The sequence below is a fragment of the Mytilus edulis genome, chromosome 13 (assembly GCF_963676685.1).
Source record: "Mytilus edulis chromosome 13, xbMytEdul2.2, whole genome shotgun sequence".
Classification (NCBI taxonomy): Eukaryota; Metazoa; Mollusca; class Bivalvia; order Mytilida; family Mytilidae; genus Mytilus; species Mytilus edulis.
The window spans coordinates 52,653,051-52,680,872 of NC_092356.1; the positions used below are offsets into that span (position 1 = coordinate 52,653,051).

The following is a 27,822-nucleotide window of genomic DNA, read 5'->3' on the forward strand; positions in this document are numbered from 1 at the left end:
TTGTTTTCATGTCTTTTAATTCCTTTGAGTTAACCCATTTCAATTGAAATTTTATAGTGTGTCTTTTTATGTTGTGATGTTGCACTATTGTTTCAGGTAAGGGTGAATGTTTGTAGATTAGACAGTTGGTTTATCCCGTTTGAACAGTTTCACACTAGTCAATTTTTGGGGATCTTTATAGCTTGCTTTTGGTGTAAGCCAAGGTTTTTTTTTAATTAAATGAGATATTTTCGGATGAGCATTGTCTCTATTTTCCTAAACTCCGAAAGATACAAGATACTTTATATCGTTTTAATTAGAAAGGCTCCTCAAACATGTGTTTCTTTCTTCTTATAAAATACAGATATTTTTACAGCCTATTGTACACTGACAAGAGATCTTAACAATACATACAGATTCAGTTGTTATAACTCTTTCTATGGAAAATACTGTATTAAATAGATATAAGAAGATGTGGTATGATTGCCAGTGAGACAACTCTCCATCTAAGTAAAATTTATAAAAGTAAACCGTTATAGATCAAGGCTTGGCTTCAACACAAAGCATTGGGTCACAGCCAGCTGCAAGCCTTAAGCCTAAAAAATCACAAGTGTAAACCATTCAAACAGGAAAACCAACGTCCACTGATTGTCTTAACAATTTCGTGCAGAAAAGCGACTGGCATACATTGATATATGAAAAGAATTTGAGCTATGAACTTAAAGTTTTAGAATTGAAATCTTTTGATAACTTGATGAGTAACCTGTGCAAAAAAAGCTACTTCCACGGTAAGAGAGTTTGTCCTACTGAAATATGAATCTGAAGGACGAACTCGTCGACAAGGTATAGTTTGGCATAGAGTCATTGTTGATATCATTCAGAAAAAAACACTGTTTTTGGGAAATAGCAATAAACTGAGCGACCATAAGGCTAAAACAATCTTTATAAAGATAAAAAAAAAATTTTTTAAAAGTTATGCACACACAAAGCATTACATATTTTGTGGGTCTTAATATATATGAGAGCAATGTCCACAGAGTAACGTGGCAAAAAATCCAGAATAACCAGTAAATGAATTTTATGTTGTTCATCGGGATGGAGTTTGTTACCCGGCTTCAATGAAACGCTACTGAAAATTTTCGAAATGAATGAATTTGGTTCTTTCCTATGTTCTCTTTAATATGCTATACTCCACGATGCTACATAATAAGCAGTCATGAACTTTTCAGTATGGCAGTAAAACTGCACATTTATTTTCCTTCACTGGTCAGCATCTTCACAACTCATTAAAAATTACTCATCGGGGTATTGGGCGTGAACAATGGGTAATTTGATTGTTAGTACTCCAAAATGAAAAAAAGACGTCATGTCATTGGTTGACATTTTTAACCAATATCGACGGTTTGGTTTTCACTATAGAAAATATCACCTATTAGATTCTGAAACGGAAAAATAATATTGGTCATGATGTCAAAACTGAATAATTTTCACTACATGACTATCCTTTTTGCTTCGTTGCAGTTATTCTTATAAATTAACATAGTGTTTTGTTCTGCTTTAAGGAATACAAATATGCAATAAAATCATTTGAATAATGTATTTGCCCATTTGAGTTCTAACTAAAGCGGTAATACAAGTATTTATTTCCCTCGTGGTTCAGCTGATTTATTTTCTTAGTTCTGTCGATGTTCCCTAGTGTACACGCAATGAATGGGATCTTCGAATCAATTCTTCATTTACTTATTTTCAGTCCCATCTGTATGATACTATGTTTGCTTTTTACTTTATTATATCTAGGAGATATGCACAAGCCTCATATGTGATTAATATAAAGTATGGTATGAAGAATCTATCAAAGACCTGATAACGTAGATAATAGTAATTATAGGCCTTCAGCAATGCGCAAAACCACTATTAGTTATATAACTTTTTTCATTTCTAATGTTAATTATGATAGGGAATTCATACAATCAGTTCTGTTTTGAAGGAGAGTTTCTTTTTGGAGATGTACATATTCAATTAATACGAAAACTGTTGTCGATGGTAGATTCTTGTGAAATGCATTCATACATAAAAACATTTACCAGATTAAATAAGTTTTAAAGATGATGTATCTGATTTTTTCATTTTCGACATGAAAAATGATATAACCTCCAGGATAACTTGAAGACACGATTACATAATGAATAATGCTAATTCGTACAACATTTATGCGAAGATACATGTCTCTTCAGTGGTAACTTGAAGACACGATTACAAAAAATACAATGCTTACACTTCAAGTTGAACAGTTGGCACTTCAAATGAAGCACTGATGTTGAAGGACTGCTCTTGAAACACCTCTGTGTCATCTGGATGTTGGTCTGAATCTGTTTGGTCTAGATGAACGGACTGGTCTGCAAGGTCTGTCTGCGGTATAGACTGATCATCTTGGGTTGGTGCTTCACATAGCGTACAGCGCCAACTTATAGACAGGTTACCCTTTGTAATTTCTCTGTAATGGGATCTGGTAATGCCTAAATAAATAATAATATAGTAATGTTATTTTTAATCATGCTAGTAATAAATGTTAATGATTTATAAAAACTTTTTTCAAAAAACAATATTTTGGGTTGAACTTTTTTTTTTAATATCATTTTTATTTTTAATACGATATTCTTTATAGATTGGCTCTTGTTAACTTGTGTCTTGTCTGCTTAATTACTCCTTTTATTGTTATTTGCATTATCGTAATATAGACACGTGCCTAATTATACTAAATTGGGTATCAGGCGCACTTACAGTATGTAATTGGATTAAATACAAGTACCAATTAAGAAAATAATAATGATGACTGAATAATAATCAAAAGAAAATGATTAAAAAGGGGTTTACACACACACACACACATATATATATAATAATATTTATATTTGGATGAAATAGTAGCAAAATCATTTATTAAATGTTCCTGTCAAAATAGAACACGTGCCGCATTACATCAATATATAGAATGAGATTTCAAAAATAAACAGAAATTGAATAGATGGCACGTGCCATCGTATTATACACAAAGTCCTGTCAATTAAGGATATGTTGAAAGGGTGGCACGTGCGAAAATCGTATTGGGCCGATCGTATTTAACAAAAAATTGTATCATACATGTGAAAATAACAAATGTTTTTATAAAAAATATATAATAAGCTTTTGTAAATGCATGTAAATATTATTTATAGACCAATAGCAGTTTTGCCTTAGGTCTCAAAAATCATAGAACGACAGAAAGCTAATATTTGTATATATTTTTAAATAGTAATGATCTTCTTAATACTACAGTCAGGTTTCAGACCTAAAAATTCGTGTCCTCCTGCACTTACTAAATTAGTAGATGAATGGTAAGAAAATATAGATAATGGAGAGATAAACGGAGTTATATTTTTAGATTTAAAGAAAGCTTTTGATCTTGTTAGTCAAATAGTTTTATTGAAAAAAATTAATACTATAATGTTTCAAATTGTACACTAGAATGGTTTAAGTCATACTTGTTTGAACGAAGCCAACAAATAAAGGTCAATAACGTCATGTCTAATACTAAATGCATTATATATTAATGATTTACCACTTAATATAGAAAATTCATTAATAGATTTATATGCAGATGATTCTACATTACATTGTAAAGGTAATAATTTAATAATGTTTTAAGTTTATTAGATAGGCGCTATAAAAATCCTTGTAATAAATATCTTTTAGAAATAGTTTATTTAAAGATATTTTTTAAATATTTATTTCTAGTTGGCGTTTAATGAATAATATTTAATGCTTTAACAAATATTTATTAACATGAATGATACTCATATAAAAAAACAATACTATGTAAGTTTCTAAAGCCGCAACCTCATCAGTACAATGTAAAGTAAAGTATAACTATAAAGACTTACCAGAATTGCAAGTACGATGCTGCCACCGGTCACAAGAATCACACTGCAGTGCCTCCTGTCTGGGACGCACGTGCACGTCACACACAACACAAGGATACACAGTAGACATAGTAAATGCATGTCAAAGGTTACTTTGCTTTTTATAATTTAAATACCAAGCCGTAAATGTCTCATTGTTGTTTGATTTCAAACCATAGACAAAACTTACCAATCAATTTGTCAACAACAACAAAACCTGTTTTGACTACTTTTACTAACAAAAACACGACACACGCTTATGGTAAATGAATGAATAGGCATTCTCTTTGATATTTACTTGAAAGAAACATTTGCCTTTCTCTGATTGCTCGTTAGTGTTGAATTATTATAAATTCAGAGACAAAAGTAATCAATCTGGTAATTGCTATGATAACAAATTGCTGTTAATTGAAATCCGTTAAGTATTATGATATATTGCATTATGATACAATTAACAGGTTTCTTTTCAATTGTTATGCAAATAACTAATCTTAAAAAAATACAGTTATTCTTCAATAATACGAAAATTATTTTTAAGTGGGGCGAGTTTTTATATTTTAACTTTATATCTAAATATTACCGTTTTCCATTAAGTGGGGCGAGTTGGCAGGAGTAATATTAAACATGATTAAACCAATTTCACATGTGGGGCGATTTTTTAAAAAGTGGGGCGAGTTGGTGATCCAGGTTGGGGCGTTTTTTTTTAAAGTGGGGCGAGTTGGTGAAAAAGTGGGGCGACTAGGTGTGGGGCGACTTGCCAGTGGGGCGACTTATCCTGCTTCCCTGCATTCTTGTGCTGCTGTCTACAATTATTATCATTTACAAATTAGTCACTTATAAATTTCGGAACCCCATCACGAAGCAGTGAAGATGAGAACGAAGATCCGTTATAATGGTAGATATAGTTTTCGTGGTATTCCTTATATCAGAACTTCCAAGAGTGGTCGTGTATGTCTGATGTAGTGTGCAATATAATGATATTAAAACCATTTGGAAAGATTACTTCTACGTGGAGTTGATAATGAATAGCGACAAAGGAATTGCATGGGTTATAAATTCTTTCTGAAATAACGATACAAATTTTAATAATAGTATAAGGGGAAGTATTCTATTTTCATTTTGGATGGAAGGGATAAAACTTTGTAACGTGATTGGATGTGTATTAAATTTTATAATTTACATTATTATGAGCAAAAAGCTGAGACTCGAAATTAGTTTCCTATTCAGGAAGGCAATATGCCGTTCAAGATAGACTTATTCACGAACAACATACATGACGAAGCTGAGTGGAAGATTTGCTGTATTATTGAAATGAGATCATTCCCAATCTGTTCCAATATATTCGACCAGCCAAAGTGTTTCGGGTACCTATTTAGATCAATTATATATTTTTTAATTTGATCGAGGCCGTACCTTCATCAACGACTCTAGCCCTGTATATAGGTTTTATTGTTCTTCCTCTATGCAGAAATAAATAATCAATTGTTATTACACAAAGAGGTATAAGGAGTCGGACACTAGGTGATGTTATATACATTTTTGAAATGACATTTCTCAAAACAAACAAAACAAAATCCCGCAGCTGTTCAACGAATAACTAGTGATGTACGACATTTACTACTCAAAGATGAACTTGACTCTTAAAAGGAGGGAGTGATTCACGTAATTGAACCGGAGAGAACAAGGAACATGTTTTAAGCATTTTATTTACTTAGAATGTGTATAAATCAAGGCAAATATGATAAATTATATTAAAACAAATGCCGATGAAAGGGGCGCAAGCCTGCCTTTAACCTTCTGTTTATATTGATCATGTAATGTATCCATGTTGAATATTCCAGTTACAATACATTCACAATGAATTTGTAAGATAAATGAAATGTATGAGCTATAGACAGCCATATCATATTGAGGCATATGTGTATTTTGTATATTAACGTTGTACAATGACTGTTTTTATTGATCATGTAAAATAAAATGCTTTTTAAAAAATTGTATTTTTCCATGTTTGGTTTTACCTTTAAATTCATGGTGTCTTGTCAATTTAGTTTTTGCATATATGAAATTTATTTAGTTTAAACCCTGAAAATACATCCAACAATTCCAAAGGGGTTTTAAGTAGTTTAATACCAGCAATAAACAACATTAACAATAGTGCAAACTATGAATTATTGGTTTTATAGGTTAAACAAAATGTCAATTACACTCTGGTTTTAGTTAAGTCAAAGTCAGGTCTGAAACACAGCAATCCAAACTGTAATAGAAAAATATGGAAGCATGGTAATTAGACTGGTCTAACTCAATGTTGCATTTAGCTTAGTTTAAAATACTCAAAAGCAGATATTTACTAGTAATCAAATCCTTCACATCTATAAAATCAACAGACTTATATATGAATATTTTTAATTAAAGAAAAGCAATAAATTTTGTAATGAAAAAAGGTTAAAGGTGCTTATTCGGAACTTTATCTCGAACTGGACATATGGAACACGGCTGAGACAATACACTAGCTATTAATATATCTAAATATTTCAGCCCACCGTCACTACTTTGACTATGAGATGATGTTGAATGCGTGGCTAATTATGTGCTATTAAAAAGATTTGTTTCCTCAGATATATAATATTGCCTTACATTGGTGAGTCGAAAAATACAATATATTACAGTGATTTTATTTCTTTTTTGTATTTGATTGGTCATCTTATGTATATTTTTTTTATATAATTGTCATATGTAAATGTTATGCAGTGTTTTATATTGATGAAAGAGCAGATTGAAGCCGTCAACTGTTGTACAAGGGATGGCTGATGTTGTAAACAGGTTTGATTGTACTATTGTGTGCGGATGGAATGAGATTTTGAAAGAATCTATTTGTTTTGAACTTTTTTTTATAGTGGTTGATAAGCTTTTGTATTGTTCTGCTGTTTGGTGTAATAAGAATATTGATGTAATAAGAATATTGGTGTAATAAGAATATACTTAAGTTAGATTGCTAAATAATGGGGTTTAATTAATAAATGTTTGTATTCGCATTATATGTATAGTGTAGATAACTGTAGATGGTCAATCATATTTGAGACAGAGCTTGTCTTGATAAGTCTATTACATATATAGCGAGAAATTCTCTGTTGGGCCATCTCAATTTGATTGATTTGATTTTGTTGTGAGGGTCCGAAACACAAGAGATGTACTCTAGTTTGATCCCAACTGACGAAATGTATGCCCTTTCTTTATTTGTTTGGGAGATACTTTCAGGTTACGTTTTAGAAAATTACGGTGTCAATTAACATTTACTGTTATACCATTTTCATGTTTGTTCCATTTAAGATCTGATTGGATGGTATATTTTTACTTGCATAAATAATTTCTTAGAATACCTTCAACATAAGTATTCTAAGAAATTAATTTGCAAGTAAAACATAAAACGTTGATCCAAGGACAGTGTCCAATTCAGATGTTAAGTGTATCTCACATGGTCGTTAAAATATGAAACTGTGTTGCAGATCGTATAATAGATTGTTTATTGAGATGTTCCCTAGATCGACTAGCTATAATATGCTTTTTTGTTTGGCGAAGTATTCATGTTCACGAGACGGGTAAATAGTTTATGACATTGCTTTGGTCTTTATGGCGCACATGGTCAGAAATAGTTGCTAGTCATTATAATATCCATATTCATATTAAGAATTTATGCATCTTTTTAAATCTCATTATTATTGATTAACATTCAAAATCCAACAAGAGGGGAATGTAATATCTTACTTTTATCATTCAAAGATTTGATTTATCTTTCTTAGTATATATCCATGTAATTTCATATCTTTTTTCTTATATGTAACGTAAACTATTATCGGTATGCATGTTTCCGGAATAAACATTGTTAATTATTTGTCTTCATCTGAACGCCTACCAGTTAAACCTCCTGAAATTTTACACGGATAGTCCGCAATAGTAAACAAGTTATGTTGGCAGTATTCAACATCGATAACTATGACACATAAAATGAACACATTGTGGATTATTGAAAATAATGTTGTTGTTCTTTAGTTTTCTATGTTGTGTCATGTGTTCTATTGTTTGTCTGTTTGTCTTTTTTCATTTTAAGCCATGACATTGTCAGTTTATTTTCGATTTATGAGTTTGACCGTCCCTCAGGTATCTGTTGTCCCTCTTTTTGAAATACAGAATTGAAATGAATTTCGTTTTTTGTTTTTGATTTCTGAATTCAAAAATAAAAATTTAGTTCACTTCTTTTTTTCGATAATTTATTTTAAGATACCGCAACGAAAAAGAAAATACTTGTATTTTGTTTCGATTTTTATTTTATTTATTTATTTTATCTCGAAACGAAAAATGGATGGACGCAAATATACACGGACTAATAATGATCAACTAGCTAATTTTGCTACAATTTTTGCAATCATGTTATAATCTAAAAACTCATAAATTTATTAAACAAGATACATATGTAGGACTTTAAACCGCGATGGTACTTCGAAACGCAAAAGTCACGCTGAAGTAGAATGGTCCAAGCTTCAGAGCATGCGATTCAGTTTTGATCCAATGATGAATTTGTTACGAAAATATGCATACAAGCTATTTTTCAGCTACGCAATTCAAATATGTAATAAAAAATAAACCTTCATAAGCTACTTTTAGAGATAAACACAGCAGATTGCAAATTTTGTTTCGGAAACAACAAGATACGATTCCCTAGACACCTAGACAAAACATCAACTTTACAAAAATAAGTTAATCGTTGACTTTTTCGTGAAAATTGGTACAAATAATCTTTATATGTAACCAAACTCTATGTCATTTCAAAAAAGAGAGTTCATGAACCTGTTTTCAAATGAATTAGTTTGAATGATAAATATCAGTAGAAAAATGCATATTTAGACGTCGCGAAAATATCATTTTACATTAGCAACGTCATTACCTCCCTTCTAATTACTGTATTATATGCCCTAAAAATGCGTTGGTTGTTACGCTGAAGTGCCATTGTGACGCTAACTTGTTGATAGCCACGATATAGTGCATTTGTGATTACGCTGAAGTGTGATGGTCTTATTGTGACATTGAGGAGTAAGTGCGAAGGTGTTTACTAGCTAAGTGCGATGTTCTGGAGTTATAATTCCATTTAATTGTGTGGTGTAGTGGTTAGCGTGCTTGCCTCGCATTTGGAAGATCTGGTTGATTTTTGGTCAAGACAAACCAACATATTTTAATTGGCTAATCATCCACCTAGCACGTAGCAGTATGGAGTCACAAAATAGACAAGATGGCTCAGATTAAGTGTAATAGATTCGTTTGGAGGAAGTGTGCAAGTGTGATAAAAAAAAAAAAAACGGTCCATCTCATTTTATCAAATAATGTTTGTACTCGTCATGCAATAGCTGAGAAATTGCACACACCACTTATTCACCTTAATATCTGACATCGTAACAGTTTTCGAGAAATAAAAAAACCCCAAGCACGTTTATGCTTGACAAATAGCGAAACATGTCGTGCATTTTGTTAAAACATTAGAATGAACCAGGGCCGTAACTACATTGAGGCAAATGAGGCAAATGCCTCATGTTTTAAATTAAAAAAAAAATAATAAAACAAAAGATTGTCTTCATATGATTGTCTTCATATCAAATTGTTTTCACTGAAAGTGTCTTGCAAGAAGCAAGTTCACTTCACTCTCTGATGTCGCCCCTGCATATGTTTCGTAATCCATGTTTCTATTTTACTTTTGCTTCTCAGAGTTGGTGGTATATTGTTTGTACTTCTGTGTCCCGGGTTTGTCTTTTGTTCATTTATTGTCCTACATAATGACTAGTCTTTTGTAAACGTGTCACACTGTGTAATGTTGCCTGTCCATCGATGTCCAGGCATTATGCGAGAATATTTTAAGAATATACGATGCTACTGGACACAGAAAAAAGTGGTCGTTTCTGCATTGAGAATTGAACTTAATATCAAAGAATACAAAACTGCCTTTCTTGTATATAAAACCATACCCAATTTTTCTTATATAAAAAAGAAGATGTGGTATGATTGCCAATGAGACAACTATCCGCAAAAGACCAAAATGACTCAGACATTAACAACTATAGGTCACCGTACGGTCTTCAACAATGACCAAAGCCCATATCGCATAGTGAGCTATAAAAGGCCCCGATTAGACAATGTAAAACAATTCAAACGAGAAAACTAACAGCCTTATTTATGTAAAAAAAAATGAACGAAAAACAAATATGTAACACATACACAAACGACAACCACTGAATTACAGGCTCCTGACTTGGGACAGGCACATACATAAATAATGTGGCGGGGTTAAACATGTTAGCGGGATCCCAACCCTCCCCCTAACCTGGGGCAGTGGTATAACAGTACAACATAAGAACGAACTATAAAAATCAGTTGAAAAAGGCTTAACTCATCAGATGGACAAAAATACAAGTGGACGTGGCCCGGTACTTATACATCCCGACACAAAAAGACACAATGAACAGATCTGAGAGTACTCGCAGTTATCTGACAGCTAGTTCAAAGCCACTAACAACTAATAAAAAAATCATGCAACTAAGACTAAACTATCAATCCGTACACATCCAACATCCAATGGATTTAGTATGGATTGCAAAATTAGGTATTTTCTGTAGGTGAGATATGCACAGAAATGATAGATATGTATTATAAATATAGAAAATTGAATATCTTAATCAACAAAATTTTTTTTTTAAAAAGTAACTGTATCATAATTTTGAAACTCAAGCGTCTGTGGATAAAACTAGATAGCTGACATGGTTTAAATTAAAGTAAGACCACCAATTTCCCGGTATCAAATCATTTCAATTTTGCTAATCGCACACAATGTCAAGGTATAGAAAAAAATACAAATGGTCAATGGTCAAAGTTTTTATTCTTGTTCTTCATCTTGATAGTTGCTGGAGGGTCTTCAATAATGAAAGAATCATAAAAACCGCAAAACAAGGTCATGCATATGGTCCCTATAGTGTCGACTAGAGAAGTTCTAGTATTTAACGTATATTACTGCACCAATGACTGTCACTATATTTAAATATAGTCATAAAAAGCCAGCACAATACAAGACAAGAACAGACAGACAGATCCGGTATTAATGATTATGAGAATTACGATTTTTGCTTTATCCTACATATCAGTCTTTTAATGTTTTGAATTTCCCTAAAACTTTAAAGTATTAAATAACAATGAATCTATGTTTTTGCTTTAAGAGCAGAATATTGTCGAAAAAATGATTTGCGTTTCTATGTAAGAAAGAGTCCGGAAAACGCTCAGAATGCACGATTTTTCGGTTTTTTTTCTCAGAGCTTCTGGGGGCCTTAAGCGGCCCCCAGACCCCTCGCCAAAATTTTTTCGCCTCGCTACGCTCGGCGAATATATTTTGCCTCAGTATTACAAGGGGCTAGTTACGGCCCTGTGAACTGTTGTCGTACACAATGTTTGCGGCATACGTTCTGAAATGGTTGGTTAATTTGCTGAAAAAGGTCATCTTTCATCCCCTAATATGTTGCCTGGCTAAGTTTTACATATGTTTTGTAACCTCCATCTACAATAATTTAACCAGTTTGGGACTTGAATCGTGCATTACTTTTTTTTCTAGTTTTTTTACCACACAAAATATCATCTTCAAAATTGTATCCTCCTGCCTGCAAGTTCATTTTGTTTTAACGTATTTACACGTCATGCCAAAAAATCGCACTTCAGCGAAAGGACCATGGTAGTTAAGCGCGGACCATCGCACTTCAGAGAAAGAATAACCGTACTTCAGAATTCGTGAATTCAAAACTTGTGTTTGTTACAGCTTGTGTTCTAAATTGAACAATTTTTAACATATCAATATTTACAACTTAGTGATTTAAATTACAATATATTTCAGACATCTTTTTAAGGTTATTTTCATTTACAGCTAATAACACCAACATCATCTACTAGTATATACAACAATATACACATTTTTCACTATTCATATTTATACCAATGTATAATATCTTAATGTCATCAACTCAGTTTTTTATAAAAAAAATATTACATAATATTGAAAATAAGATACAGCCTTGTGTTAAGCCGGAAATGTAATCCAAACCCGTACAATTGACATTAATCTTGAAACAAGATTGCAAATTATAAATAACAGAAATGTAAAGCATTTAACATTTTTGGTACTTAAACCTAAGATTGTAATTAACAATACAACAAACTACGATTTATCCAGTCGTATGCTTTTTTTTGTATACAAAGTTTTCTCGTTTCAATATATAGTGGTTAAAGTAGATAGATGGTCTATGGCACAACATCTTTTTCTAAAACCATTCTATAAAAGCAGGTTCAATCCACCTTTTTCTACATTTGAAAGTGCCTGTACCAAGTCAGGAATATGACAGTTGGTGTCCATTCGTTTGATGTGTTTTATCATTTGATTTTGTCATTTGATTAGGGACTTTCCGTTTTGAATTTTCCTCGGAGTTCAGTATTTTTGTTATTTTACTTTTTGCTGTTGATTATTTTCAAGATCGGCATGTTTTCCTGTCAGACGAGTATTTAGAACTCCAAACTGTATATGCCACTGGTGCTAGACTATATATGATATATGATATCTGGGATCTGACTTTGGGTTTGGTATAATGATACATTTACTCCACATAGCTGACACATTTAAAATTTTGATATTTACATAACATTACACACTACGCTAGCTATAATTTCATCAACTTAAATTTCATCACAAGTTATATCAGTATTACAATTTTCTATTTCATTTGTATTACCGAAATTTCATTTAACCTTTCCTCAAAATCACATTTCCATTTATTTATAACCATATTTGAATGCATTACAAATGCATTCAACATTTAATTTAATTTCTACTAGATTAGTTTTTTGACACTTTTTTTTATGCTTTTTAAAAATCCTTGCATTTGATTATGTGTAATTACACTATTAGTATGCAATGTCTTATATACATTTTTATTTTTAAATTATCTATTTTTTAATTCATGTTTTTTTACAACTCAATCACATTTCAATATCAGATGATTTTTATATTCAATATTTGTTTTGTTATCCATTCGTTTGATGTGTTTGAGCTTTGGATTTTGTAATTTGGTGAGGGACCTTCCGTTTTGAATTTAACTATTTTCTTTTAATCTTTAACATACATGCACGCATTTATATTTGTTATACGGATTGATTTTCAAATAATAATATATTGATGTTTGCTGAGGTATACGTATACAATAGCAGACCGTTTTCAAATTGCAAAATAATATAACGAAGTCAATTATTAGATTTACAGCCTAGAATATGATTCAGACATGGCGTCAATTACTTTAGTAATTAATTACATTCAATTACCATTACAAAATCTTCAATTAAATTACACATTACATTTGACTTTTTTGCCAATGTAATTAATTACTTTCCAATTACTTGGCAAATGTAATTAATTACGTCAATTACTTTTGAAAGGAAAATTTAGATACATACAATATTAAAAACATGCATTTGTTATATTATGATATATACATGAGTATCATACATTGCTGTATAGTAATAACAATTAGAAAATAGAATGATGTTTCTGGCATATATATAACACAGTGTCCAACTTACAACTTTTTCTTAGTTATGCTGATAAAGTTATCAGCATAACGTAGAAAAGTGATATACAGCATATTTTAAAGTTTTGACTGCAAGAAATTAAGATGGCTCGTTTGGTTGAGTGGAACATATGTTTTTGCTTCTGTTGATAAATAGAACATTGGATCAGAGACAACTTTTGGATCGAATCCTTCTTCCATTAAGACAACTTTATGTTGTTTGAATGTTCCTGTTGTCCGCATTTCCTTTTCGTGACGTAATACTATTGGTCTGGCATATTTTGGCAATTTCTGCTCACAGTGATGGTAGATTGCCTTCAACTTTTCACTGGTCAGTTTTTCGTTGTCTTTCAAAACCAGAGAGACCATTCCTGCTCTTCCGTCATGACCTGTAACAATATTTTAAACAAACACCTGCAATTACTGATATAAGGATGTCGTCTCACTTGGTGTTGTGTGTAGTTTGTTCGAAGAAATCGTCAAAGAGGTATTGAACCATATAAAAAGCATTTTATTGCAAAGTATCAAACAACAATATATAGAGAATTACATACATATAAACGGGAATTATCAGTATAAATATATACAAATTTCATTTTGTCTGACGAGAGAAGCGTTAATTGTGTCAAATGCTATTCTACTCACTGAATTTACTATACAATATCATAGGTCACTTTAGTTTGATTGAATGAAAATACGGATATTGTTCTATTGAAGTGTGCTGAAATAATATTTCGAAATCATTGTAAAATGAGGATTGTTATCTCACTCCTACAAAACTCTCATTCAAATAGTTTGACCAGGCCTTGAAGGCATAAAACTTTGCTCAGTGCTTGGAGCACAAAAATCATGCTCGAAACAAGAAATCAAGCAATTTCATTGGTTGATTTTCGAGTATGAGTACAAAAAACTGACTCGAAAGTTTTATGACCGCAAGGCCAGGTATAGAATCCCAGTTAAGGAAGTTTGCTGCTCAGTTTCAAAATAAATAACCTTCCATAAAACTAATATATATTGATAGGAGATTAATTGAGTTATCAAAAAATCAAACAAAATATAGGAGTCGATATGCTTGTTTGCAAGATATTAGCTATTGGAATTTTGGCGGGAAAATGTTCTCTATTGATTTTTTATAGCTTTAGCATTGACCAGTTAAAGTTCTCAAAAACTATTAAAAAATAAATAAGATTTTATAAGACTTTTACAAATGGCTTATAATCATACATGTTAAAGATTTATAAAAAGAAAAATGGGGTCCATGGGCATTTTTTTTTAAGGCATTCAAATGGATAAAACCAGAGCATTTCGAAAATCTGACAAAAATTCTAAAACATGACAAGCAAACATCCTTAAGGGATAACATTCCTGTACCCATGAATAAAGTCCCGTAATTCAAATTCCTTGAGCATCACTGAAGAGACACGTGTTGTTGAAATGCACATTGTGTGCAGTTTAATTGGTACCTTCATCTCCAATGAAAATGAAGGCTAGATGCATTTTATGTTTTGTGTAAATATTACATTTTATCTGATTCCAAAACAAAATATTATCGTCTTAATCATATGCCATGATACCATTTGCATATGAACTAAGACTACCTTTTGTGTTCTTTTTGCTACTCTATCAACTTGAGATGAAGAAAGATTACTTAAAAACATACCTGGAACTTTGACACCATATACATTAGCATCTATGATGAAAGACAAGGCAGTCATAATGTTAGCGACCTCTGTAGTAGACACATTTTCACCTTTCCATCTAAACATTTAAAGGTGTTTTTTATTACAGGCTTTTTCACAATTGTATACCAGTCGTTATTTTCAAAAATGATGGTACGGTAAAATTTAGTAAACTACAGGTTTATTAATTTGAAAAATTAAAATATGCTCAAAACAGTAAAGATGTTTAGTATTCCTTTTCATCTAATATTAAAAAGTTTTGAAATCCTTACTTAAATTCGTATTCGCAGAAAGATTTAATAATAAACACAACCTATGCTCCAGGAAATTTGTAAAAACTCTAATTTTGTGTTTCTGGTAAAAACAATGTCTTTATGTGATACCAATATCTACACGTGTCTGTACCTTTTGACACTACATGCTTGAGAAATGTGACACGTGTTCAACAGGTAGTATTTATCACTTGCACTATTCTAGATTACATCATCATTGAATCTCTTTCAGTATCAATATTTCGTATATAATATTATGTTGAATATATTTATAAGCACAGCTACTGAATGAATGTATACAATGAAATTTAAAGAAAAAAAAACACATTTTAAGTCCATTTTTGCAACCAAAAAAAACCCAATTATGACAACAAATTAACAATAAACACAATAGTTAGGTCCTGCAATAGGGGCTCGACCGAAATGATTGGCGTATCATTGTTAATGCCATTGGAAAATGACGGCATCAATTTGATTAGCACAGAAATTTAACATTGCAACAGGTCACCTACGGAACTCTCTCAGAGTTGTTGCAAGAATTATTAATGTGCAACGAATGGTTCAACGTCCCTTCTCTGACCAGATGTTATTGTGAATTTATACATTCTATACAGCTAGATGGACACTACTGGCAAGGGTTTTTAGGCCGGTTGGAAAAGTACCTATTTTGACATTATTTATATACCCCAGTAACCCTCGGGTAGTTAACGTTAGTATTGAATTACATTAAAAACCCTTAACCTGAATGTGTCTCCAACTCGATCATGAAAATAAATGAAGTAATCTTTATCCATATACAAGGAGTCACCAAAGTTGAAGTAAGCATCCCCTTCTTTGAAGACGTTACGCACAATCTTGTTCTCAGTCATCTCCATGCTTCCTTTGTACAAACCGTTTTCAAGTTTATATGTTGGAGGAATTCCACAAATTAGTAACCCAGGTTCTCCTGTAAAATAAAATAAATAAGAACAAAATTACAGTGATTATTGTCAGTGTTCGACTTCATTTCATACGGCAAAAGGAAGTGTGGCTTTTGCTTTATCTAACATTTTAGCTACTAAAGATCTACTTTCATCGTCCTATTTGCGGCAAATATCACAAATTTTGTGTCTGTAACATTCTTCTATGGTGTTTATGACGTTCATCCGCGAACTACATCTTATACAACATTCATACTTATCTTCCATTACTTTTTCTTCTCCCGATGTCTATCTTTTCTTAGTATTTTTCATCGATTGCATGATCCAAAGCGCTGTTAGACGGTAGCCATTTTCCGCGAAGGGTAAAAGAGATATTTTATTCGGGAGATTGTTAAATGGAGATAATTTATCAGTCAGCGATTGTGTAGGGTTGCCAATTGGTAATTGCAAATGTTTTTCAGGCAAAAAAGTACCGATTTTGATAAAACATACCTATTCTAACCTCAATACAGCGTCCTGATTCATTACGTATTGGTGTTGCCGTAGCCAGGTCATACTTCAACAGATACTTTGGTGCAGGATCTAATTTGTTCTGTAAAAATACTTCAATAATTCAAATCGAACAGCCTTCAGCCTCACCCCCTATGTATTTACAAACCTTCTATAGATCCGTAGGGGGTCAGTAGCGTACCATAAATCGTAATATATACGTTAACCCAGCTTAAATACCTTAACTTTGACCAGGACATATCATTGAAGTCAGAGTGAATGAACCGACGTTGATAACTTTGATCCAAACTTATCAAGTGATCGTTTGGTTGGCTGGTGAAACATAGAAAAACACTTGTTTCTATCATGCAAAATATAATTTGATAAATCGATTATCAGTTTTCATCATATTGTTATTGTAAAATATCAGCTGCTAGACACAATATGAAGCCTTTTTGAACTCGTCCGCTGCGTTCCATTAACAAAAAGTTTCAGCAGTTATTTCGCAGCTGACACTTAATAATACCAATATTCAAACAACATGATAATCGGCACAAAGATATAGAAAGGCAACAGAGGTATACCGCTGTTCGAAATTTATAAATCGATTGAGACAAAATACAAATCCGGGTTACAAACTAAAATTAAGGGAAACACATCAAATATAAGAGGAGAACAACGACAAGTACTATAATATAACAATGGCCTTTTTCATGACTTGGTACAGGACATTTTAAAAACAAATGGTGGGTTGAACCTGGTTTTGTGGTTAGCCGACCTCCAGCTTTTATGGCATTGTTAAATATAACATTAAATTGACAACATTATATGACAGGAGTACAATACAAATAAATGGGAGAACATACATAAAAAAAAATATACAAAACTACTATACAGCAAAGAACAAGTAACTCAAAATATTACAAAAGTACACCAAATCATGTAAAGCAGGCTAAGGAATATAACTATGAATGTAAACACATTTGGCATGAGAAACAAATCCAATAAAACAATACTAATAAATATTCAGGCATGCTATGTATTCCCCTGCATATTAAATGTTATGCCTTCCCTTACGTACCTGTATGTTATGTGATTACCCTGCGTACATGTATGTTTAGTATTCCCGCTGTGTATATTATGTTATGTATTCCCCCCATAGGTACATGTATCTAGTGTGTTCTATATCTGCGTACATGTATATTATGTGTTACCCCGATATCTGTATACATGTATCTCATGTGTTCTTACTATTTCCTCCTATTTCTGCATTTAAGACATTATATAGTACTTGCCATCAAAGGTGATATCCTCCCAACAGCTCCTGGTTTGTTACACATATTGTACATCAAAGCAGTAGCTTCACTCGCTCCAAAGAATTCCAAGATGTACGGTATTTTGAATCTCTTTTGGATTGGGATCCAAATATCTTGTCGCAGTCCATTGCCAATGAAATACTTTACATTATGATTTCCATCTAAAGGGTCCTATTAAAATAAGAATAAAGGTGATTGTACTTTTAAAATATTCATATCTGTTTTCGTTAGTTTTTATGTGTAATGTTACAAAATGGCAGGCACAAAAACAAAAAGCAAAGAACAAAACATTACTGAATATCAATAACAGTAGTGTAGTTGACCACTTTTTCAGAAGTATATTGTACGTAAAACTACATATACGAAAAGCTGGCGAATCTGCCATTTGGATAAAAGTGGAATACCCATAATTGTTAATCTCGGTGTCATTTTGTCTTTTGTGGAGTGTTGTCTTATTGGCAATCATACTTCACCTTCTTATTTGTATAATAAGCGCTAATAATATTGATTCTCGTTGATTTATACTAAAGCACCAACCGATGATTTAATTATATACTGTGGATTCATTTATTTTCGTGGGTACCAATTTTCGTGAATTTAGGAAAACTTACATGTTCTTGGATATTTGATTTCGTTGTTTTACTAAAGTTTGCATACAAGCCAAAACAACAGTTGTTATGTGTTGTATATTAAATTTCGTGGATCATATGTACCTACGAAACCCAGAAAATTGGTATCTAACGAATAATAATGAAACCACAGTACTCTTTTCAATATTGTATCAGTAACATCACTGCATTACTACTGAACTCATTACAAAGGAGGCCGTAAGTTGATTGTCTCAGATAATATGCTGACGTTTTGTGACAAATTGGACTGCAAACGAAGAGTAGAACTTTCGAACATTGAATAATTTCATTAATGATATCTTTTATTTGCATTTGAACTGGTGGAGAAGGAACTGCTACCCTCCCGGTGCACCTCAGTATAGCATCCAGTGCTGGTGGGATGCGTCCTCATTAGTTGTTCGTGTAGTTTTATTTGTTATTGCCGTATTTCGATCGTTTTTCTTTTTGTAATCATTTTACTTTTTATCTACGACTGTTTTTCATTAGATTACTGTGCCTTTCTCCCTTTATACGGAACCCCTGATATCACTCCACAAATTTTGAATACTTAGTCTAGTATATTGAGTGGTGTTGATTGGTTAACGTTCTACGTACAAACAATGATTATTGTTAAATAATCGTTATTTGTTCAGCCTCATTTAAAAAAAATACCTGTCAACCATCTAACCTTCTTTTTTCAACTTCAGTTCATAGATATAAAATAGGATACAATCAAACTACTGAATACATATTGAATTATACCTCAGGTAGTGCAATAAGATATCTCAATAATTCACCGATGTATTGCACAAGTGTAACTTTATATTTTCTACAGTCGTCCCAAAATTGGTGCGCAGAGAACTTCTTACGTATGACTACAGTGCAGCCTGAAATATCCAATATAAAAGTTGTAAGATTTCCATGAATGGTTCCGAATGTACAGAGAGAAAGTCAAGTACTATAATTATATAATACCATGGTTTTTACGAGTAAAATATAATTATATGTAACGAACTAATCCGAAGAATGCTTAGACTATATTACAAATATAAGTGAACGTGTTTTATAACAACTACAATTTTTCTTTTTTTCTTTTTTTCTGAATTTTTTCTTTATTTTATTCTTGAGATGTGGTACGAATGATTTATTGCATTTTGTAATGAAATGAAAACAGATGAATGTTCATGACCTTTTACGTGTTTCAGTTTCCTGAATATTTCAGAGACCAACATCTTTTAAAAAATGGGGTGGAGCTTCAGCCATGGAATAACATGAAAATGAATATGTTGTACCATAGCTAAAGTTCCGCCTTCTTTCCTATGGTTTGTAGTTGAGCTTCATATCTTAATCTCATATGAATGTACAACATCAAATTGCAGTTAATATACCAAGGTTTTCCCTTAACACACATGTTTTAAGCAAATTATTTCATTAAAACATTAAATTTAAGAAAAAAAATGCAATTTATGTTACAATAAATGCTTAATCAAATCGATATGACGCGGAGGCTTTATGTGGCTTTTCCAATTGTTTTAGTGTTTTAGTGTTGCGTATTGACCACAGAACATTTCTATGTTATCTTTGGTTAAGTTAATCACATTTTGTTTGAGGCGGGATTAATTTAGCATGGACATTCGTCCGTTGTTGAAGAACGTTTGTTGACTGTAGATGGGTTTTTTAAGTTGTATTTTGTTGGTTTGCCGCCACATAGTTATCCAGTAATGCGTCTCTTTTTTTTTTATTGCAAGACTGTTTCAACAACATTGTTGTTTGTTTGAAGTGAAGCTTTTAGTGTCATGATAGGTAAACATATGTACACTTAATAGGCTTTTGTGTTATGTTAAATATAATATCAAATTATGTTAAGCCTTGAGCTGTGCAAGATATCTAAAGTATTGATATTTGAAGACCTTTGTTATTTTTTGCAATTTTTACCTATTTCACTAGCAGCTAGCCATCCAAAGAGACCTGTTGCATGATAAAATGGTAACACGTCGTACATTACATCTTTTGGTTTTAGGTCTATTGCCAACACTATCTTAGGATATGCTAGCGCTTTTCCATGTGATACTAATGCCGCCTTTGGTAAACCTGCATGTAACATATGTGTAATTTGATTAACACACGTATTCCAACACTGCTGACAGGAATCTTAGATATACTAACTATCGTTATCGAAATGTTTTTTTGTTTATTTGTTGCAATTTTCATTGTTTTTTTTTAAATACTGATTAAAGATCAGTCAAAAGTAAGTTCTAATCATGCCTTTTGTAACAGCGCTACATTGCTTACTAATGCAATGTATATACCAACTTTCAGGATATAACAAAACATGTACTCTTGTAGGAATTTAATATACAGTGTAGAAGTGAAGATGTAATTGTTCAGTCGTGAATGTGACAAATATAAAATACGATAGACGAAACAGACACTTCATCCATTAATATATAATGGATGCATATCTGTAAAGAATGGTGTCATGCAATGATTAGGTGATCAACTAATATGTCTGTTGAGGTACATGTATTTGTACAAAAAGAACCCCAAAAATATTTGTCAAGAGAAATTTAATCTCTTGAAACATGACAACGTAAACCCGAATTGATTGACAGAATCTTCAGTGCCAAAAGACATTGTCTAATTAAAATTGTAAATCCTAAAAGGTTTGGGTATTTATAATAGCAAAACATTATGTGCATTTGATATATCATTACAAAAACGAGAGTGGTAAACATTTGATTTGTTTAACTCCGCCAAAGATTTCTAGTATAACTAGTAACAGTAAGTGTACCTGTTGTACCGGAAGTAAATATATAGCAACAAGAGGTGAATATATTAATATGGCTTCTAATGGTCGGACTTATATCTGCAGGTGATGATTTCATCATAAGCATGTCATAGGATTGAACATCATCAGAACAGTTTCCCATAAAATAAGCTGGTACATCAAGTTTCCCTCTTATCTCATTTATTGCATTGTACAGATCCTCACCTAAATTCATGAAGAAAGGTAGAAGAATTTAAAAATATCTTACCAAGATTTAAGGCGCTTAATTTTGTTTCTTCTGAAAAGCCGATGAGATATGGTAAACTCAATTTCTTTTATGTATTGATAACCGCTTTTAACTTGTGTCATATATTCTTTGATGCAACAAAATCAGATCCATCATCCATCGACTCTTCAATTTAAAGTCAGAAATATGCAGTAATCATTTAGATAGTTTCTATGATCTGGAAATTGCGGTGTTCCTTTTTTATTTTGTCTATCTTGTTTATATATATAAAGTAAAATCACAAAAGTACTATACTCCGAGGAAAATTCCAAAAGGCAAGTCCTTAATCAAATGGCAACATTAAAATCTAAAACACATCAAACGAATGGATAATAATTGTCATATTCCTATCTTGGTACTGGCATTATCTTATGTAGAAAATGGTGTATTAAACCTAGTTTCATAACTAGCTAAATTAAAAGTCGCATTAAATTCCATTATATTGCCAACGATGTGTGAACAAACCAAACAGACATACAAGGTAAAAATGACGAAAATAGTGGGTACCGCAGTCAACATTATTTAATAATCTTAATCACTAAAAAAACGCAAATATGTAACAAAGAAACAAAAAAGGCATACAGACAAACCACATTAGCAAAACATTAAAGACAGGAGTACAACACTTTACCATAGCACAATAACACACTGACTGTTTCTCTAGAATTATGTATACCTTTCAATTTCTGATTTAGCATTTTAAGGTTATCATAATCATTGACATTTTCCAACTTCGAGTTGCTTATTACGGTGTTTATATATTGAACTGATACGTTCTGCTCGTACATGTTCACACTACACTGATTTCATATACAATAGTGCTCCCCACGCAAAAACTGTTCCAACAGAGTTAGAGGAGGAAAGATTGAAAATGACACTCCGTACATTTTATGAACACCATCACGAGTTGGTTGATATATACGATGTGTCTATGTTTAAACTAACTAATGGCTTTTTTACGTCTCAGATTGTGGTCTAACATCTATGATGTTTGTTTTTAAGAACCGAACGTGACCTATTCAATAATATGACTGTTATACCTAGTGTGAATATGCATGGATATACGACTAGTCTCGGTATTTTGTACATCCAACATTCACATATCTATTTTTTATGTTTCTGTTATGGTTTCGGTTGAATAATGTGTTATGTCTCATTGCATGTTGTCTAATTAATTACAAAAAAAATACCTTTCAATACCATCATTGTCATACATCCGAATATGACTTTCATAACGACCGATTTGGTATATTCTACATCCAACATTCATGTAATGATTTTTGTATGTTTCTGTTATGTACTCGGTTGGATACTTTGTAATGTCTTATCGTTTGCAGTCCAAATAATTATAAAATTGCTTTTCCATAACATCATTGTCACGAACATTGTTTGGACGAATATTATGTAAACAATCGTATAAAGTTTGAGATTGCATAGTAGTTTCGTTAGCGCGTCACCGTTTGTGATATTCGTGGTGTCTGTCATTGATGGAATATGTTCGTTATTGTTCTGTGGTTTGCATGTTGTGTTAACTAATTATTTGTTTGTGCGTTTCTCTGCGATGAATGTTCTTGCGTGTACTGTATTTCTGTCACAAAGTTCGATATTTTTTAACATTGGCATTAAAGCGGGAGGTTTGGCTAGCCATGAAACCAGCATGTTTCATTTAATCGCCTTAACCCAGTCAGGAATATGGCAATTGTTATCAAATAATTCGTTTCTATCAATGTTGGCGTTTGTTATTGTTGAACTTCATTTTTCCTGTTGTTCCTTTGTGTTTAGTTGATGTGTTTTCCTCAGTTTTAATTTGTTACCCGGATTTGGTTTCCCTCAATTGATGTATAACTTTTGAACACCGATATACTACTGTTGCCTTTATGTATAAGTCTTTTTGTACAGCAAGCAAGGCCTGCTTAAATGAGAGGACTTCAGTCTATGGATTATTCAAACATGATAAAAGTCAAAGTGACGAAAAGACTTTGGATCGGAGCAGTTAAGGTGTTTATACCATGTATCAATCGTTAAAATCAATAGAAGATACCGATAAGTAATAATAAACTTCAAATTAAAATATTATATTTATATACCAAAGTCATACGTAGAAACAATGAAAAACAAAAGAAAAGTCCACGAAACATTACAGTAAAGGTCAGACTGGATAACACATCATACCCCATAACATGCATTTAGACAACCACGGTTACATTAAGATATTCTAAAACACGCTCGCGATATCTCATGTCCGTTACTAAATTATTGTACATACGCCTTATTTTCAACCTAGATGCTTGGTATTCATATTATCATTTGATAATGTCATGCTGATTATAAGATATATTTTCTCTGCTTTTAAAATATTTCTGTTTTAATCTGTTCTGGTTTTCCTACTGTCTAGTTTTGTATTGTTAATACTCATCTCATTGACCATCATAACATATCTCCTGACTTCACCTTAGCTGTGTCATTAGGGCCTATAATTACAAACTTATATATAACGGGATGATACAACATGGAACATCAGCAAACTCCAATGTTGTCTTTCTTCTATGTTATGTGCCTAGTATGTTTTCATCACCCCATGGAATACACATAACTTTCGTCCGTTTATTGTATATAATCTGAAACCAACTATATACTATGCCCTTACCCTTGGCCTAATCTTGTTAAATGTAAAAGTTAAACAACTCTGACAAAGTTTTAAATGAACCGAAAGAAAGCACACTGGAAAAACATGTCACTATTTATTGTAATTGTCAATGGAATTGTCATCGTAAATATAATTATACTGCACTCGTTCTATTTGAGCAGCCAAAATGCGTTGACTGTATATTTCTATGTCAAATACAGTCACTGACCTGATATCACTTTTCCTCATGAATATTTAAATAGAAATTGCCGAAATTATAATTAATTATGCATACGACTTATTCAACCTGTTCTTGTTTCCAATGTATACAACGACTCAAACTTATTTCTTTTGCATTTGTAGAGCCTCGCATTTCCCCGTTTCTAAGCCTCATCCTTATATCGTTGATAAGTCAAGTCAATACACTATTATTGTATATATACGCCACTTACCTTGACCAACAATGATCGCTTTTGTGTCCGTCACCTGTATTGCATTAACTAATGGGTCACCACGGGTGTTTATATTTAATAACGTTGTAATAACACCAAGTTTCTGTAAACCTTAAAATATTAATCTTCATTGGTAAATGCATCTTTTTAATGTTATTTCATAGTTTTGATAATAATATCGCTCATAATAATCTGTTAAATTGAATACACTATTTGCAAGTGGATAACTAAAATAAAGTTTTTCGCCCATCCTTTTCTGAATCTAAGAACAAATAACAAATACAAAAATGGCAGTTGATGATTAAAAAGGTGTTTAATGTTTCTGCAACTCATAGAAACAAATAACTATTTTCATGATATATGTTTTAAACTTCGAATTTTGCACCATCTCCAAATCCGGATTGATCACATAGATTCAGCATGATTGGCTGAATCATAAATAGAACTCTATAGATAGTAATTTATATAGGCTTATCACATATGTTCTGTTGTTGCAATTAGTTCCATTTTATTGAGCATTCATATACGAGGCCTACCAGACATATTTACTTATTAACGTATTGATACATTCGACCTTAAGGAAAGATTTACGAGCGTATTTATACATGGGACCTTTTAGAAAGATTTATCTATTAGAGTATTTCTTATAAATGGAATCTTTTATACAGATTTATCTTTTAACGTATTTATACATGGAACCTTTTATACAGATTTATCTATAAAGTTATTTCTACATGGGACCTTTTTGGAAGATTTCTCTTTCAGACTACTAGTCTTTACAATGGGACCTTCCAAATAGATTTATTCATTATCGTATTTATACACGGGACGTTCTATACAGGTTTATTTTGTAAATTGTTCTCACCCAAAAATGTCCAAATGTATTCTAAACTGTTATGTACAAAGATTGATACAGAATCTTCCTTTTTCAAGTTCCACTGTATGACTATATTAGCTACTCTGCATGCCTGATCGTTGACATACTCATATGAATAGCATCTGTCATCTAAAATCACAAAAGTCTTTTTCGGGTATTTCTTTACTGTGGCCTCAAAAATATCAATAATTGTACGCTTGTTGTTGATATCGTCGATAAATCTTTTTGCTACTTTCTTTCCAGCCTTCATTGTCTTCCAGTCATATTGTATCCACGGGAACATGGTTCTCCATGCAACTAGAGACACCCCTGCTGCCCCACCAACAGCCAGTAATGGTTTACTTGACATTGCTGTGTATTGACCAATAAATTAACTCCTGTAAAATTAAACAAAAATGTTCGGACGCACGAAATTAATAAAATGTTAATTAAACAATGTTAAAAACCAACGCATGAGTACAAACGTACAGACCGTTATTGGTTTTGATCCATAGGCGGATCCGGGTGGCTGAGTATCCCGGACCCTCCCCTTTGGTGGGGAAAATTTGGTTGATTATATAGAGAATCACTTAAGCATGACGGAAGCCCCCCCCCCCCCCTATTATGACAGTCTGCGCCCCCCCCTTTTATAAAAAGTTCTGAATCCGCCACTGCGATTGCTATAGAATTTGCTGGTATGTTCCCTACTTATTTTTCAACGTTTCAACCCTACATGTAGCTGAACTGTACACTAGGGAATTTGTACAATGAAAGAATAATTACGGCACTATAGCTGCTATGTACAAAGTAACTGTTTCGATTCTTCTCGGGAAAAAATCAGTAAAATGTGAAAATGCTAAAAAAGTTAAAGATACATAATATATTCCCAGTTGTGACTTAGACCGAAATTGTACAGAATCCTAAGATTAATTGAAATTCTGCTTTATTACTTGCAATAATAAGCTTTAACCGTGACCCATAATTGGTCGGTACACATCGGATATATATGTCAATGCCACGGTGCTTTGCTCATTTGGATAGTAAATTCCTAACTTAAAAAATCATGACTTACCAAAATAATACAAGTAACATCTAAGTAGGTTACTTTGTGTGTGATATCTTTAAAGTACCTTCAGTACATCTAATCTAAATTTAGACAACATTAAATAGGTCATAAATATTTACTGTATTCAATGAAAACAACAAGCAAACCTGATTCTTAAACAAAATATATGGACTGCATTTCTTTCTCACACAAAGGATACAAACAGTTCAGCGAGCACACGTTTAGATAATTTGTTTCTATCATACGTTTGAAAAGTTTGCATAAACTTTTACACTGTATAATTTTTCAAACGCTGTATTTCTTTCTAACTTTGACAATGAATCAATTATCTATTTATATTTTTCCCACTGAAAAAAGATTGATTCTGATGAAAGAAAAGGAGATATTATCCTGATTGTCATAACTTGAAGCAATGTCATTTAATTTGTTTTACATTGTCATTTCGGGGCCTTTTATATCTGATTATGCGGTATGGGCTTTGCTCATGGTTGAAGGCCGTAAGGTGACCTATAGTTGTTAATTTCGGTGTCATTTTGGTCTCTTGTGGAGAGCTGTCTCATTGGCAATCATACCACATCTTCTCTTTTTTTTGTAATCAATGAATTTTTGAAAAGGTATCAAGTCATCAAGTCATGAACATTTATAAAAAGGGGGGGGGGGGGTCGGAAGAGTCCTGATCCAGATATCTCGGGCTTAAAAACATGAAATCTCGAGGTCCCGAATTTAATAAAAATTTAATATCCCAACATCCCGAAATTCGAAATTCGAAATCCCTGTTCCCGAAAGGGTCAATCCCGAAAATTCCGATCTTTATTTGAAACGCCCGATGCCGACGTCCCGAAAAGGTCCTGCATACTTTCAATTCTCAGTTTAATAATAGATCCACGGCGGTCATTGATATATTATACAGACCCTCTCTATTTTATAAACTCT

The 27,822-nt window shown here is 32.3% G+C and overlaps 2 protein-coding genes across 2 annotated transcripts in view; one reads left to right on the top strand and one right to left on the bottom strand.

Moving 5' to 3' along the window:
• Positions 1-27,822, top strand: part of LOC139501381 (protein mono-ADP-ribosyltransferase PARP12-like) — a 275,921-nt gene that overhangs the window by 67,959 nt on the left and 180,140 nt on the right. The window lies entirely within an intron of this gene.
• Positions 12,427-27,307, bottom strand: LOC139500691 (long-chain fatty acid transport protein 2-like). The gene is made up of 11 exons (XM_071289492.1): positions 26,896-27,307; positions 25,833-26,221; positions 24,968-25,078; positions 21,628-21,828; positions 20,772-20,927; positions 19,599-19,723; positions 18,208-18,399; positions 16,916-17,015; positions 16,245-16,449; positions 15,213-15,310; positions 12,427-13,941 (listed from the first exon to the last, which is right to left on the bottom strand). Exons 2-11 carry the CDS (start codon positions 26,191-26,193, stop codon positions 13,631-13,633), a joined length of 1,860 nt encoding a protein of 619 aa, XP_071145593.1. The 5' UTR covers positions 26,194-26,221; positions 26,896-27,307; the 3' UTR covers positions 12,427-13,630.